Source organism: Arachis ipaensis, chromosome B1, assembly GCF_059453495.1.
Source record: "Arachis ipaensis isolate K30076 ecotype BB chromosome B1, ASM5945349v1, whole genome shotgun sequence".
Taxonomy (NCBI): Eukaryota; Viridiplantae; Streptophyta; class Magnoliopsida; order Fabales; family Fabaceae; genus Arachis; species Arachis ipaensis.
Window position 1 is genome coordinate 145,642,107 of NC_142436.1, and position 18,251 is coordinate 145,660,357.

The following is an 18,251-nucleotide window of genomic DNA, read 5'->3' on the forward strand; positions in this document are numbered from 1 at the left end:
GAATCCTCTCTATATTGTGGTGAATCGAACGACAAGCTATGATGACCTGGTTAGAGCTGTGCTGATGAAACTTGGCCTGGAAGGTGCGAAGCGGATTAAGAAGTTTTTCTATCGCATTCCAGTCACGATCCTGCACGATACGGTGAAGTATGATTGTCTGACGATTGGTAGTGATGAGGACCTCCAAGTCATGTTTCTTTGTCGGAGGCAGTTTCCGGAGGTCCGCACACCAGAGTTGCTGGCAAAGCTGGTTGATGTGGTATCCAGCTCAGGGGGTTCGAACCGGAATACCACCAATGTAGCCACGGCAGCTGGCTCCAGTTCGATGGCTGCTGTGGCCTCTTCCTCCGTACCAGTTTACGAGCCAGCGGCCCAACTTGTCGCCTCTCCGTCATTTGCTGTTGATTTGAATGACGGCGTCCGCGACGAGGTAGGATCCTTTGATGTTCTGGCAAACGCTTTACAGGGCGTTCCACCGGTTGGCGTCGGAGACGGAGAATTGGGTGATCCTGATGAGGACGACGTTGAGCCCGAAACGATTGAGGATGATAGCGGGGACGAGGTTCAAGCGGCTGGGCCTGCATTGGCTGGCGGTGGTTCTAGCTCTGGCACACAGCAGTATCCACCATATTTTTCTTCTCTGGACCTGGACGCCATGACGCATGAGGGTGCGCTAGGTCACCCTGTTGGATTCGGAGCTAGAGATGCGGAAGGAAATGCTGGTCTCACAGAGTTCCAGGTTGGTCAGCAATTCCAGGATAAAGATGAGGCCCTGTTAAGTGTGAAGACTTACAGCATCCGGCGAGGGGTACAGTACAAGGTGGTGGAGTCCGATCACCGCCGGTATGTGGGCAAGTGTTCGGAGTTCGGGAATGGGTGCACATGGTTGATTCGGCTCAGTCTCCGGAAGCGCAAGGGCATTTGGGAGGTCAAACGGTACAATGGCCCTCACACTTGCCTGGCCACATCCATATCAAGTGATCACAGAAGTTTGGATCATTCTGTGATTTCGGCGTTCATTATGCCAATGGTTAGGGCTGACGCATCGGTTAGCATAAAGGTGCTCCTGAACGCCACGGCAGCGCATTTTGGTTTTAGGCCGACTTACAGGAGGGTTTGGATGGCGAAGCAGAAGGCCGTTGGCCTCATCTACGGTGACTGGGATGAGTCATACAGCGAGATACCTAGGTGGGTGTTGGGTGTCCAGCTGACGATGCCTGGTTCTGTTGCGGTCCTTAGAACGAGCCCGGTTCTAGTTGGAGGACAGGTGGACGAGTCTCAAGCTTATTTCCACAGACTTTTCTGGACTTTCCCTCCATGCATCGAGGCATTCCGGCATTGCAAGCCGCTAGTCAGCATTGACGGCACACATCTATATGGTAAGTATGGGGGAACGTTGCTAATTGCGATTGCACAGGACGGGAACTCCAACATTCTACCTGTCGCATTCGCACTAGTAGAGGGTGAGAATGCGGAGTCGTGGACATTCTTTCTCTCGCACCTTCGGCAGCACGTGACCCCGCTTCCCGGTCTGCTGGTTATATCGGATAGGCACAACGGCATCAAGTCTGCGCTTGAGGCCCCGGACGGAGGTTGGTTACCACCTTCTGCGTACCGTGCATTCTGCATACGACACGTAGCGGCCAATTTCGCCCTTACCTTCAAGGGTAAAGACGCTAGGAGGCTTCTCGTGAATGCAGCGTACGCGAAGACTGAGGTTGAGTTTGATTACTGGTTTGATATATTGAGGTCTGAAGACCCGGCGATGTGTGAGTGGGCGAACCGTATTGATTACTCCTTGTGGACGCAGCATCGCGATGAGGGGAGGAGATTCGGTCACATGACGACGAATATCTCCGAGTGTGTAAACTCAATCCTCAAGGGTGTAAGAAATCTTCCTGTAGCATCCCTGGTGAAGGCAACATATGGTAGGCTGGCCGAACTCTTTGTTCGCAAGGGGCGAGAGGCTGAGGCCCAGATGGGCACCGGACAGCAGTTCAGTCAGCATTTGGTGAAGTGTATTGAGGCCAACTTGAAGACGGCCAGGTGCTTCACGGTGACGTTGTATGACCGTGATAACTCCGAGTTCACCGTAGCGGAGACCACTCCGACTGGTACTTTCTCATTGGGTACTTACCGAGTATCGCTTGCCTCCCGGACATGTGACTGCGGGTACTTTCAGGCTCTTCATTTCCCGTGTCAGCATGCACTTGCATGCTGTGCCTACGCACGTGTGAGCTGGAGCTCCTATGTTCATAGCGTCTATCAGATTAGCTCGGTGTTCAATGTCTATCGGATGGGATTCACACCTCCAATCCCGGAGGGCTTCTGGCCACCCTACGATGGACCCACGGTGATTCCGGACCCAAACAGAAGGCGTGCGAGAGAGGGGAGGCCTAGATCCACAAGGATACGGACGAATATGGATGAGGCAGATCCAAACAGGCCAAAACGGTGTGGCCTTTGTCGCCAACCCGGTCACACTAGGCGTAGGTGCCCACAGGTAGTAGGATCGTCTCAGACAGGGCGAAATTAGTTTCCATGATGTTATTGTTAGTGTTATTTACATTTAAGTTGTCTTGTTATATGCATTGCTTGAGCACGAATGTAACTTGTTGAGATTAATTCTTTGAACTTTGGTATTTGTGAGTAGTAATGAATATGTTGTCTTTCATTTGAAGTTATGCTACAGGAATCGTTGATTCTCATTTTAATAACTAAAGGAAAACGTTATACCTTATCATGTTTCATTTAATACAAATAGTCAACGTCCCGGAACACAAGTTACGAACAACATACATAAACACAGCACTACATAACAAGAAAACTACACCTAACTATCATACATGACTGAGATACATAAACACAGGCACCCGCTCACGTAACGGCCATCGACTGGCAAACCCAGCTGGTATGCCACGTCCTGGAGTGTGATCGTGCACTCTCCGAACGGCATATGAAAAGTGTGCGTCTCGGGACGCCATCTCTCAACGAATGCACTGACGAGCGCCTCGTCTAGCCGGAACCACCGGTCGTTCAGCCGTGCAAGATGGTATAGCCCTGCCATCTGCAAGTATGGAACGTATCTATCATCAAGACGCATGCCCTGCTGCCGCCTCATGCTCCTAATGCATCGCTCGGGCTGCGCATGAAAAGAACCCCATACTGAGATATATAACTACACAGGTTTTACAGTAAACCGGTTCACATATACCGGTTCACAGTAAACCGGTCTACGTAAACGGGTTTACATAAAACGGTTTCCATAAACAGGTTTACATTAACCATTTTTCTAAATTAAACAGCATAACATTACATGAAAGATAACTAACTGGAAAACAAACCCTAAACCACACAACTAAACCGCTAGCATATACCACAATTAACGAGACCCATTAACAAGAAACAAATTCAATAAACCGGCTTACTTAAACCACCTACCATTAAACAACTACCATAAACCACATAAAAAAACCGCTTGCGAAAACCGCTAACAAAAACCGCTAACATAAACCACCAACATAAACCACTACCAAAAACCACTGACTTAAACCACTAACAAAAACCACTACCCTAAACCACCACCCTAAACCACTTACATAAACCACTAACTTATACCGCTAGCTTAAACCACTATCATAAACCACCTACATAATCCCCTCACCTAAACCACCTACATAAACCACTAACATAAATTCCCGTCTAACCAAGATACAAAACCACTAAGGCACAACTAACGCTTGAATCAAAAAAAATTTCCGTACTAACCTCGTCGTTGATGACCCCGGCTATATGAGCGACTCCGTCCAACCGATATAACCGTGCCGGATCGTCCCCCATCAGCAGAGTAGTCCGTTCAGGTCTTTCTCGGAGAGAATCTGGGTCGTTTTCTCTGAGATTTTGTGGGGTAGGGGGGAGGGATAATGGTTCGAATGAGGGTGATTCGAACTCCTTATATAGTCGAATCACACATAATTCGAACCAGCCTGGTTCGAATTATGAAGGAGTGCATTAGGAGTAATTCGAACCAACCTGGTTCGAATTACATGGACTCGAATACAAAGCATAATTCGAACCACCCTGGTTCGAATTATGCATGAGAGAAGTTCGAACCTTATTGGTTCGAATTATGTGTTGGAGAAGTTCGAACCATCTTGGTTCGAATTATTCAAAAACGTGGAACACTAAATCGAACCATCTTGGTTCGAATTATGAAGGAGTGCAATTCGAACCAGCTTAGTTCGAATTGTATTAAAATACATTTTGGCTCATTGCTGAAACGAAATTGGATTTGGCGCATTTTGGTTATAAGTTTCTTGCTCTGGCTCAATATGGTTTTTTTGCCTATTTTTTATTTCAGCATATAATTTATACATATAACTAATCATTTGGTAGATAATTTTTATATATAAATAACATGGTCGATAAAAAAGATATTACAAAAGTAATTTCACTTAATTTCTCTTCTTGTAAATGAGATGTAACAAATTCTATGGTATGCTACCAACTTTTGTCGTTGCTCATAGCCTCATATACTATAGTTTCTTAATTCTTAGGTGTTTTTGGAGCAAATTTAATATTTGTTATATTCTTGTGTTGATGATCCTACTAAGGTATCTTTTGACTTCAAAGAAGTTAGGCTTATTCTTTTTTTTTTTTCTGGGTATGAAGTATACTTCAACTTCTAGAAAACACAAGAAGATGGGTATCTGTAAAAAAAAATATTTCAATATTCAAGTCAGTAATAAGATGATGAATATCTTCTTATGAGGTATAACAAAATAAAATTAATTAAGAACGTTCCTCCTGAAACATTCTGTTATTGATCTAGAAATGAATGATCATAATGAAGGCGATGAACCTTTCACCTGTTTCCGACTTATAGTATTGCTATATCAATACGGTGGGCTAATTAATTTTCAAGTTAAATTTAACTGCCACTAAAAAGTATATATTAACCATGGTTTAGGATATATTGGTATAGTAAATTAAGTTTCAAATAAATATTATGATATACCCGTTATGGATCGTCTATACGCTATAACTCTGACAAACATTACAAATCAGCGATTAATATTGATACCGCATTAATCGTAGTAGATTGCGAGAACCGAATCGGTCAATGAATTAATAAAATTATTGGCTTAATGATTTCAGTAGTCTAACCAAAATTTAATTGAAATTTAACTGGTTTAATTAAATATAAAATAAAAATATTAAAAATTTAATATATAATTTTAAATATTTAAATTAAATAATTTTTAAACTAATAAAATTTAAAATTTTATAATTTTACATAATTAAAAGTTCACAAACAACTTTAAACATAAAAATTTATAACTAAAAAAAAATCAAAATATACATAAATAACAAACATATAATGTTATACCACCAAAAAAAATATTAACAAACAATTTTTTAACTAATTAAGGTTAATATTTTGTTAACATTTTCAACCAATCCTTCTAAAGAATGCCTTTGGAATTTGTGAACAGCATTTTCTTATGGTTATTGATCACTTTGTGATTGTTTTTTTTTTTAACATAAATTAAATGACTATCAACAAAATTAACTCAAACAAATCAACTTAACAAAAAATATTTAAAAGAATCATTCAATTCAACCACTGCTTCAAAAAAATCAGCAACTCAAAATAAGCTAATATTTAGCAGAATCATTCAAATCAACTATTATTTTAAAAAATTAGCAACTCAAAAATCAACAACTCAAAAAATCAGTAAATTGAAGCAGCTCAAACAACTTTTAAGAACTATTTTAATTATAAATAACTTTTTAAATGTTAAGTGACACGTCAACCAATCATTTGGTGACACGTGACACTTAACATAACATGCCATCATGTCACGTGACACATCATTATCTAACTAACGGAAGGACTAATTTGACTTACGTTTTATCTTTCAAAGATTAATATAATTAAAATAATTATTTGAGGACTAATTTAAAAAATTAGTGATCTTTTAGAGACGAATTTGACTATTAATCCAAAAATATTTAGTAACAAAAAAATAATTAAAATAAAACAAGTTCTGATTTTTTTTTTAGGTTTAATTACTCTGTTGGTCCCTATAGTTTCACCAAATTTTTAATTAGGTCCCTATACTTTTTTTCCATTCAATTGGGTCCCTACACTGCTTTTAATTTTGTAATTACGTCCTTTTCATGTTAAAAATGTTAAAATTAACATAATATTTTTACCAGAATGCATGGGGTCAAAGATTTAATTAAGTTTTTAATTATAAATACCTTCAATTTGCGAATAAATATTCAGTTAACTCTAATATTTTTTACACTAGGAAGGACTTAATTACAAAATTATAGTAGTGTAGGGATCCAATTGAAAGGAAAAAAAGTATAGAGACCTAATTAAAAATTTGGTGAAACTATAGGGACCAACAGAGTAATTAAACCTTTTTTTTATCACCCTAACATTTCATTCTTAAAAATAATTCATGAATCACATATTAATTTGAGTGTTAGAATATCTTTTGCAATATTCATCCTCCTTCCTTATTCTTTAGCAACCAAAGTAGTATTACTCATTAAAGACCGAAAGACAATCATTTGGAGACAAACTATATCAAGATCATGTCATACAAGAACATACTATATTCCGATCCTAAAATCATTTTGTTTTTATTTCATCATTCTTTTATAAAAATATTAAATATTCATTCAAATTAATTAACTCTTTTTTTTTTTCCTTATGTATGTTCTTTTCTTACATATGCTCATTCTTTTTCTAAAAAAAGGGTAATTTGGTTTCATGCACAATTGTTACGAACCTTGAAATTTAAAGTAATTTAAAGATAATATCAATATATAATTTTTAATAATTTTAATAGTGTCATATATACATTAAAAGTTATTTACCAAATCAATCATATATATAAAAGACATGTTAAAATATAAAAATATATTAAAAATGAGTATAAAAATATATATATTTATATATAAATATATAATAATTAATTTAATAGTTAATTTTTTGTATGTATATAATATTTTATATTAATTTATTACAAAAAAATCAAATGGACAAATATTATTGTTCTAGAATATTTCTCTAACTCATTATTATTAAGAACCGAATTTAACAGTATGTAAAAAATCCAATTTTGATTATTATCTCAGATTCCAAGAATTCCATAAAAGATGTTACGAAGATTGTTACGGCCTGGCCCAAACCCTCTACTGGTTTGGGCCGACCCGAGCTTCACCCGATCCGGACGGTCGGAGGTAGGGCGCTCCATCGCCGACCCGGACACGCGTCCGTGACAGCTCACCCATGGCTGTGAAGGAAACGTCTCGGGAATAGTGGGCCTGCCTTCACAGGGTCCACCTCTGACAATATATAAGGGGAAGATTGGCTCTTCCTCCGAGGTACGTCACATATTACATCACTCTTTTCGCCTGCACATTTACTGACAAGAGCGTCGGAGTGTCTTTGCAGGTGGCACTCCCTCTTTACACGAAGAGCTCAGGACCTCGCACCCCTTGACCGGCAGTCCGCGACTTGACGAGCCCCTACCATCACCCCGGATTACAACCCGAACCGTTCGGCCACCGACTTACCGAACATTGGCGCCGTCTGTGGGGACTTGTCCATGGACTTCGTGCTGGTCGAAACGGAGACAGGCCACGAGGCCATACCCGGAGGCGATGCCGCCGAGACGGGAACCCGACAACATCCGAGATCACCCCCGAGGGATGCAACCCAAGCACATGAGAGACGCCCCTTTGGGGGACCGGAGATAACCACGCCAGAATAATGCAAGAACTACGCCATAGAATGCAAGACCTGGAGCGTCGGCTAGCAGATAGGGAACGCGACCAACACACCCCAGAGCAGAGCCACTCCCGCTCTCGCTCCAGGAGTCGCTCCAGACGCACGCCTAGCCCCCAAGCTGAATCCGAAAGCACCGGGGGGAGAGGGCGCGCGAGAAGACGTCGTGACCCCGTCATCTACGCCAGACGTGAGGGGCGGCGTACCGGGAACCGCGGAGATGAGGACACTCGTCGGGAATGCGACGAGGGAAGAACGACGGGAACACGGGGACCCGTAATAATGGGAGCGACCCCATTCCACCGCTCCATACTCGAAGCCCGGCTGCCAAAACATTTTGACAAGCCAACGGATATGAGGTATGATGGAACGCAAGACCCCCTGGAACACCTAACGGCCTTCGAGGCCAGGATGAACTTAGAAGGAGTGGGAGATGAGGTAAGGTGTCGCGCCTTCCCGGTCACCCTGGTGGGACCTGCAATACGGTGGTTCAACAACCTCCCGCAGGGCTCGGTGACCCAATTCTCCGACATCAGCCATGCCTTCCTGGCTCAGTTCACAACCAGGATCGCCAAAGCCAAGCACCCAATCAATTTGCTAGGGGTGACCCAAAGAGCCGGGGAGCCGACCAAAAAATACTTGGATCGTTTCAACGACGAGTGCTTGGAAATTGACGGGTTGACGGACTCGGTGGCGAATTTGTGTTTGACGAATGGGCTCCTGAATGAGGACTTCAGGAAGCACTTTACCACAAAGCCAGTCTGTACAATGCAAGAGATCCAGTGCGTGGCTAAGGAGTATATCAACGACGAGGAAGTCAGCCGGGTCGTGGCTGCCAATAAACGACAACCCCCCTACAACCAAACCCGGCACTACGATGGTGGAGAAAAACAGAAGAAACATGTCAGGGACGGCGGTCCGAGCAAGGCGCCAAAGCCATTTTCCCGAGTCGGGAAATTCACCAACTATACCCCCCTCACGGCTCCGATCACGGAAGTTTACCAACAGATAGCCGAGAAAGGGATACTATCGAGGCCCCGACCTCTGAAGGACAGGACGGGGGGAAACAAGAGCCTTTACTGCGAATATCACAAGGGATACGGGCACAAGACCCAAGACTGCTTCGATCTAAAGGATGCCCTGGAGCAAGCAATCAGGGATGGAAAGCTCGTCGACTTCTCCCACCTCATAAGGGAACCGAGGAGACGGAATCGGGATCAAGATAGCGAGGACAGGTCTCGGGCGACAAGACGACGTCAAGAACCCGAGGGGGACGACCACGGTCTCACGGTGGTGAACGTAATAACAGCGAGGGATTCCGCCCCGAGGTCAAAATTGGCGCAGAAAAAAGACGCCAAGATCATGGCGGTCTCCTCCTCACCCGCTAGAAGTTCCCGGGGACTCCCATCAATCTCTTTCGGCCCCGAGGACCAATGGTTCGATGAGGTACCGGAAAGTCCCCCCATGGTTATCACGGCCAGAGTCGGAATCGGACTCGTCAAACGGATCCTAGTGGACACGGGGGCGAACTCGAACATCATGTTTCGCAACGTCTTCGACGCCTTGGGACTGCGTGATATCGACCTGGCGACCCACCAGCACGGTGTGGTAGGGTTGGGTGATTACTTCATCAAGCCAGATGGGATCATCTCACTACCGACCTCCCTTGGAAAAGGACAGAGGCGAAGGACGGTAATGGCCGATTTTGTTGTCTTACGAGATTCCACTGCTTACAATATCATCCTGGGGAGAAAAACCATAAATGACCTTGGGGCAGCGATTAGCACAAAACTGCTCGTAATGAAGTTTGTTACTGATGACGGATCCGTAGGATCCATCAGAGGAGACTTGGAAACGGCAGTCGCTTGCGACCACGCCAGCCTCTCTCTTAGGAAAAAATCCAAAGAAGCATCCGGGGTTTTCCTTGCCGACCTGGATGCCAGGATAGATGACAAGCCCAGACCTGAGCCAGAAGGGGACTTGGAGAAATTTAGGGTCGGCGATGGGGACGAGAAGTTCACGTTCATAAACAGAAACCTCCCCCACGAATTAAAAGAACCTTTGATGGAGATGATCAGAGCCAATGCCGACCTCTTCGCCTGGACACCAGCCGATATGCCAGGGATAGATCCCCAGCTCATGTCACACCATCTGGCCGTCAAGCCGGAGGCCAAGCCAGTGGCTCAGAGGAGGAGAAAGATGTCACAGGAAAGGGCAGAGGAGGTGCCAGGCAGACGGCCAGCCTACTCGAAGCAGGGTTCATCCGAGAACTGGACTACTCGACTTAGCTGTCGAACGTGGTTTTGGTGAAAAAACACAGTGGGAGGTGGAGAATATGTGTAGACTATTCCGACCTCAACAAGGCATTCCTAAAGACTGCTATCCCCTACCCAACATTGACGCACTCGTCGACGCAGCGGCGGGGTACCAGTATCTGAGCTTCATGGACGCATACTCTGGGTACAATCAGATACCGATGCACCGACCTGACGAGGACAAAACGGCGTTCATAACGCCAGGAGGGATCTATTGTTACAAGGTGATGCCGTTTAGTCTGAAAAACACCGGCGCCACATACTGGAGACTGATAAACAAGATATTCAATGAGCTCATAGGCAAGACAGTAGAAGTCTACGTGGACGACATCCTCGCAAAAACTGCACGGCCTGACGATCTCCTGAGCGACTTGGGGAGCGTGTTCGCCTCCCTTCGACAACACGGCATGAGGCTCAACCCGCTCAAATGCGCCTTCGCAATGGAGGCCGAGAAGTTTCTGGGATTCATGATCACCCAAAGAGGAGTAGAGGCCAATCCTGAGAAGTTCCAAGTGATCCTCCAGATGAAGAGCCTGGGTTGCATCAAAGACGTCCAACGGCTGGCGGGAAGGCTGATGGCGTTATCCCACTTCCTCGGCGCATCGGCAGCGAAAGCCCTGCCCTTCTTCAATCTGATGAAAAAGGGGATAGCATTCGAATGGACCCCATCCTGTGAGGAAGCATTCAACCACTTCAAGGAAATCCTAGCAACGCCTCCGGTGCTCGGAAAGCCCAAGGCCGGAGAGCCACTCTACCTCTACCTAGCAGTAACAGAGGAAGCACTTGCAGCAGTGCTCGTAAGAGAAGAAGGGAAAGCTCAGCAACCGATTTACTTCGTAAGCAGGGCCCTACAAGGAGCAGAGCTGAGGTACAGCAAACTGGAAAAACTGGCGCTGACACTCCTAACCTCCTCTCGAAGGTTGAGGCAGTACTTCCAGAGTCACCGTGTAGTCGTCAGAACGGATCAAGCGATTCGCCAAGTACTCCAAAAACCTGATTTGGCCGGCAGGATGATGACCTGGGCCATCGAGCTCTCCCAATATGACTTGCAGTATGAGCCCCGGCATGCGATTAAGGCACAGGCAATGGCAGATTTCTTGGTGGAGGTGATCGGTGATCCCCCCGAGGAAAAGAGCACACGGTGGAGGCTCCACGTAGACGGGGCCTCCAACCAGACATCCGGGGGAGCCGGGGTCATCTTAGAAAGCCCGGCGGGGGTCATTTACGAGCAATCGACCAAGTTCGATTTTCCTGTGTCGAACAATCAAGCGGAATACGAAGCCCTCTTAGGTGGACTAACGTTAGCTCGGGAGGTCGGGGCAGCAAGGATGGAGGTATGCAGTGACTCACAAGTCGTCACCTCACAGGTAAACGGAAGCTATCAAGCCAGGGACCCCCTTCTACAAAAATATTTGGAAAAGGTGAGAGAATTGACAAGAGAGTTCCAAGAGGTCACGGTCCAACACGTTCCAAGAGAAAGGAACACACGGGCAGACCTCCTGTCCAAACTGGCAAGCACGAAGCCAGGAGCGGGTAACCGGTCTCTCATCCAGGGCATGGTGAAAGAACCAACCGTCGCCCTCCATTTGACGGAGTCAAGCCTCTCCTGGTTGGAACCCATCACGAACTTCCTGGAACTTGGAAAGTTACCTGACGATGAGAAGACGGCCAAAACATTGAGAAGGGAGGCAGCCAGATATGCAATCATACAAGGGCAACTGTTCAGAAAGGGGCTCAGCCAACCCCTGTTGAAGTGCTTACATCCCGACCAGACGGACTATGTAGTTAGAGAAGTCCACGAGGGATGCTGCGGCCACCACATCGGGGGCAAGGCCCTGGCGAGGAAGCTCATCCGAGCCGGATATTACTGGCCATCAATGATGAAAGACTCCAGGGAATTTGTTAGAAAGTGCGTAAAGTGTCAACAACACGCCAACTTCCACAAAGCGCCGGCCTCCGAGCTGAGCCTGCTGACGTCTACACGACCTTTCGCTCAATGGGGAGTTGACCTTTTAGGACCTTTCCCGGTTGGCCCAGGACAAGTCAAATATCTGATAGTCGCCATCGACTACTACACCAAGTGGATAGAAGCCGAGCCATTGGCCAGCATATCTTCTTCCAATTGCAGGAAGTTCATGTGGAGACAGGTGATAACCCGTTTCAGTATCCCGGAGGTCGTCATATCGGATAATGGGACGCAATTCACTGACAAGAAGTTCACGGAGTTTCTCACCGGCCTAGGGATAAAATAGAAATTCTCCTCGGTGGAACATCCCCAGACAAACGGGCAAGTGGAGGCCGCAAACAAAGTCGTCCTACTCGGCCTCAAGAAGCGCTTAGACAACAAAAAAGGCGCATGGGCCGAGGAACTCGCGTCGGTCCTCTGGTCCTACCGAACAACCGAACAAAGCTTTACGGGGGAACCCCTTTTCGCCTAACATACGGGGTCGACGCAGTGATACCCGTCGAAATCGGCGAACCGAGCCCACGGCTACTACTTGCAGGAGTAGACGAAGCGGTAGAAAAGGACCTGGTGGAAGAGACCAGAGAGATGGCCCACTTGTCAGAAACGGCATTAAAACAAAGAATAGCTCTACGCTACAACACTAAAGTCCTCAGGAGGGATTTTGAGAAAAGAGACCTCGTCCTACGACGCAACGACATCGGTTTACCGACTCTAGGAGAAGGAAAACTCGCGGCAAATTGGGAAGGCCCCTACAGAATCAAAGAAGTGCTCGGCAAAGGTGCCTACAAGCTGGAAAGACTCGATGGTAGGGAGATCCCGAGAACTTGGAACGCAGGTAACCTGAGGAGATTCTACTCGTAGCTTGGGCTTACCGACCAAGCGGCCTGATAAGCTGGGTAGAGTTTTGCCTTAATCAAATGATAATTCCCAATTATTTACTTTTATCAAATGCCCATTGTGTTCATAGACTTGTCTAGCTAACGACTAATTCTTACTTGTCCAAATTCTTCCATTTTTTATCTCCCGATGCGTAATTCACGAAATCGCACTCGTAAACGGCAACCCGGGACTGATCACCCCGGGAAGTCAACAGAACCATGGCCATATCAAGCGGCTTTGTAAATAAAACCACAACGGTTCTAATCGGGTTACCAACGCAAATGGCAAAACGGGCACAAGCAATAAGCCCGCCCCAAAAGGCGGTAACAAAAACAAAAACGCCAAACAAGATAAACAACAATAACGACAAGACGACCAAGCGACCAACTAAACATAAAGTAACAAGTTCACAACGAAATGTTCAACAAACCCACAACAACCCAAAGTTACAAGAAATCACTTTCTAGGCATATCGACAATCTTGCCGTCCTGGATCATCTTGAAGACACCAATAGCCGATGTGTCGAAATCAGGAGCCACGATCTTCACCTGGGCCTTCAGGGTGTCCTCAGTCATGGAGATCGCGTTCTTCCCTTGCTCTTTGGTTGCTTTCAGCTTCTTCCTGAGCTCCTCGACCTCGGCTTTAGCGGCTTTAACCGACGAAATGGCTTGGTCACGCTCCTGCTCCAAGACCGCCACCCGACCCTGAGCGGCATTCAGCTGGCTCTCCAGGGTCATCTCCCGCTCGGCTAAACGGGCCACCGTCTCGTCGGAAGCCTTCAATTTCTCCTCGGCAGATGTCGTTTTTTCCTCAGAAGCCTTGAGCTTCTCCCCCATCTCGGACAACTGGCTCTGGAGCAGCTCAACTTGCACCTTGAAATCATTGTTTGCCTTGCTAGAGGATTCGAGCTTCCTCCGGAGAGCCTGCATTCCCGACAACTCGAACTCAGCCTTTCGAGCTATCACGGCCCCCCGGAGTAAAGTCCGGTACATCCATCTCGCCTGTCCAGCCAGGTCGGTTCCATGAAAATGCTCCTCCGTCCCAGGGATCAGCTGCGAGTCAATAAACTTTGTAGCATCAAAATTTCTTTCCATAATGGTAAGAGTCCCTTCCGGGCTCGCAGACGCCCTCCGCCTCTTAGGGGTGTGGATGAGTTCCACATCATCATCTTCCTGATGGGTAGAGGACGAATGCCCGCCAACGACCACCTCGGGAAGGGGGGAAGCCTGCGCCCCTTCTGGGTTCTTATCCGACATACCGGTATACTGGGGAGAGGGCACAGCCTGATCCTCTTTCTCCCCGGAAGGCCCCTCCGACTTTTCGGCATCTTTCTTTTCAGCCTTCTCTTCATCACTGTCCTCGAAGAAGGTCTTCATCAAATTTTCAAGCCCCGTTACTGATGCAGACATCTCCACTACAGCAAACAGACAAACACATCAGTCGCTAGATCAGGTAAAACAAGCAATGATAAACAGTACAAGCACAAAACAAAACGACTCACGGATATAGCTCCTGGCGGCCTCCCGTTCACCCATAAGGAGATGGGGGTTCACAGGGTTCTTCCCAAAGAGAGCAAACAACACATAAGCTATCTTCTTATTTACAGGGGACATCCCTTTGTACGTAACCTTAATAAAAGAATTGGACCCCGCCCCAAAACTCTAATAAGTTGGGATGAGGCGCTCCCCCTCTAACGATAACCAAAAGGGATGGCGACCTTTAGCGGGGCGAACTTTAAAGAATTTGTCTTTGAACCCATGGTAAGAGTCCTCGAACAGACCAAATATCCTCCGTCCTTGGGCAGACCGGAAAGAAAGGAACCCTTTTCTCGCCTTCCCTTGTTTGGAGGGGTTGGTAAGGTTGAAGAAAAAGAGGAAGACATCCACTGACGCTGGCAGCTCGAGATACTCACAGACCATCTCGAAACAGCGGATAGAAGGCCAGCTGTTCGGATGGAGCTGCGACGACGACACGGATATCCGATTGAGGAGCGACATCTGAAAGTCAGAGAAGGGTAGGCGAACGCCGACCTGGGTGAACATGGCCTTGTAAAACCAGATCCAGTCGGCGACTCGGGGAGAACGGAGGTTGATTTCATACAACCGCTCGTTGGGGGCAGGAATGAAGGTCTCATAGTTGGTCTCCTCGTCTGTCCCCCCACATAAGTACCCGGCTTGCCGGAATTCCGTCAGCTCTTCCAGATCCATCTGGTTAGGCGAGTCCTTTATGTCTGAGGTCACCCAGGCGTAGGGGTCGTAGTTTGCACCCGAGGTAGAAGTCCGGGAGACGACGCGAGGCATACCTACAGTGGTGGTACCACTCCATTAGTCTATGAGGTCGGGAGCCCGGATAAAACCCAGAAACCATGTTTACCCCACTCAACAGTTAAGATCAAGCATGGCCAAAGCTACATCTATTCCACAAGTCATCTAAAAACCTACCCTGGAATGGTACCCCTCCCCTAACATATCTACCTAGCATCGAAAGGCTACATAACAACAGAATCCAAGCAAAACAGCAAGGACACTAAGCAGATACAGAAAACACGCAATAAACAGAGCAGAAAAGAGAGGAGCCGGAGGATTACCTGAATTTGTTGAAACTGGAGGAATGAGAGGAAAATGCTCAAAGAAAACTGCAACAACACGCTGGAATTCCCAAAGGAAGAGGGAGGAGACAGCAAAGGAATGGAAGAGACGAAAGCGTAAAAAGAGAAAAAAGTGGGAGGTTAACTATTTAAAACTGCCTCCCAGGAAGCGCGAAAGACTGAGGGCAAAATAATCTTTGCGCATGGGGTTTCCCAACCCATTATGAGCATTCAATGCTCAGCACGGAGAACGAAGCGATGAACGGTTACCTCAATAACCAAAAGACACGCGCGCAGGGGGGAACGTCCCCCCCCCCCCACGGGCGGCCGATCTGGCGACAACGTGTGGAGAAAGAAAAAATGTGCCGCGAATAGTCCTCACGACTACCACTGGCGCGTGGGGGCACTGTTACGGCCTGGCCCAAACCCTCTGCTGGTTTGGGCCGACCCGAGCTCCACCCGACCCGGACGGTCGGGGGTAGGACGCTCCATCGCCGACCCGGACACGCGTCCGTGACAGCTCACCCATGGCTGTGAAGGAAACGTCTCGGGAATAGTGGGCCTGCCTTCACAGGGCCCACCTCTGACAATATATAAGGGGAAGATTGGCTCTTCCCCCGAGGTACGTCACATATCACATCACCCTTTCCGCCTGCACATTTACTGACAAGAGCGTCGTAGTGTCTTTGCAGGTGGCACTCCCCCTTTACACGAAAAGCTCGGGACCTCGCACCCTTTGACCGGCAGTCCGCGACTTGACAAGCCCCTACCATCACCCCGGATTACAACCCGAACCGTTCGGCCACCGACTTACCGAACAAAGATAATAGTAATTTATATCATCAATTGATATAATACCTAATAATAATTCATTCTATGAGTTTAATAGTTATATTATAACCATTAATTACTTCTTAAAAGAGGATGTTATAATATCCTATATATGTGCTCAAGAAAATATGACTTACATATAATATCATAATAAAGTATCAAATAACTCATGAGAAGAGTAATTTATCTTTTTGGATGAACTAAATTTAAAAGATATTTCATAATTTTGAAATGACATAAAGAAAAAAGCTCAAAATATCACAATCTTATAATATATATGCATTATTTTAAATATGTGCACTTAAGTATGATCTCTAATTTAATACTTCTTGCAATCCAAGTTAATTATTTGAGCGTCAAAATCTTTGCAGATACACTCTATATTGAAAATGACGAATTCAAAATATTAAGAATTCGAAATAAAAGAATAATTATAACATATCATGTCTTTAATCTACTTTCTATAATTTTACTCATACAATTTTTAAGTTTAAAAGAATAAAAATACCACTTCTGAACAATTATATATAAATAAAGATGGTTGAAGTGATAAATAAAAAGTAACTGAAATAACCATATATACATTGAGTCACAAATAATAACTAATGCCAAGACTAGTAGATTTTTGGATTTGGCATTTTTTTTAATTCAACGTTTATGGACCACTTTAATTTAAGGTGAATGCTATGGTGCTTTTGAAATTGTGCCTAACTTACCAAAAAGACAAATAGATAATATTTAATAAATTTTAAATATTTTATTTTTTACTTTAAACATTTTATTTTTTACTTTTAAAAACAAATTAGACAATTTAAATACCATAATAAAAAACACCATAAAATTTACCTTAATTTAATATTTCAATTTAATAGAAAAAATATCAGAAAATTGATCGGATCATCATCATTGTTATTTGTACCTTTTATTAAGGTTACGAGTTTATGAGATTTTGAGATCCTAATTTTGATTGTGCTGACATCAAATTAAAAGAATAACTTACAAAGACATTCTCATATTTAAGTTAATAGTGTTTTTAGTGTAATTGTAGTGAATTATGTCATATCTCATGAGTTTTTCTTTTTTTTTTTTTGTACACTACTGTACCTCTCTGATGTAACCGTTAGGCATTTACGTACTACCTTAAATGTGTTTTGTTATGGACTACCAAGTCCAAACCAAGAAGTCGTCGGATCGGGGCACTGCCCCACTCAGGCCCAAACCTTCAGCGAAAGAGTTCCACGGGTTGGTCCCCCACACCCGACCCAAGGTCCGACCGACTTACCACCCAAAGCGTGCTATCGCTCGGGTCGGTGTCCTCAAAGTCAGTACCCGGCATCCCGACCCAAAGTCCGGGATGACCCGCTTACGTGGAAAGCGACAGCTCACAACTCCTCTATCAATGGGCTTGACCATAGATAGGCCCACCCAACATAGTATATAAGGGGAGAGGACAGCCCCTCCCCCCGAGGTACGTCACTTTCTTACCTAATACAGCCATCTTCTGGTACGAACTCTGATTTGGTCGTCGGAGTGTCCTTGCAGGTGGCCACCCCCTCGCTCCGTTCAGCCTCCAGCGTCAGCACACTTTGATTCTCGCTCTACGTCAGCTAGGGGTGTTCAGATCCAAACCACTCCAAAAAAATCGCAAAACCGGACCGATCCAAACCAAAAACCGAATTAAACCGTTCTATTTTAGATATTTTTTGGATTTTGGATTGGTTTTATTGCGGTTCGGTTCGGTTTGCGGTTTTATTCTGCAAAACCAAATCGAACCAAACCGAACCGCATATATTACAAATAATAATAATAATAATAATAATAATAATAATAATAATAATAATAATAATAATAATAATAATAATAAT

At 45.2% G+C, this 18,251-nt stretch overlaps 1 protein-coding gene across 1 annotated transcript; it reads left to right on the forward strand.

Moving 5' to 3' along the window:
- The first annotated feature begins 12,478 nt into the window (after nucleotides 1-12,478).
- Nucleotides 12,479-12,949, forward strand: LOC148578764 (uncharacterized). Its single transcript, XM_088503188.1, has one exon. It carries the CDS (start codon nucleotides 12,479-12,481, stop codon nucleotides 12,947-12,949), a length of 471 nt encoding a protein of 156 aa, XP_088359314.1.
- Nucleotides 12,950-18,251: the final 5,302 nt, after the last annotated feature.

What these genes read in the sequence shown, in the direction of transcription:
- LOC148578764 (XM_088503188.1), top strand. Translation starts at nt 12,479, where the DNA reads ATGGGCCGAGGAACTCGCGTCGGTCCTCTGGTCCTACCGAACAACCGA.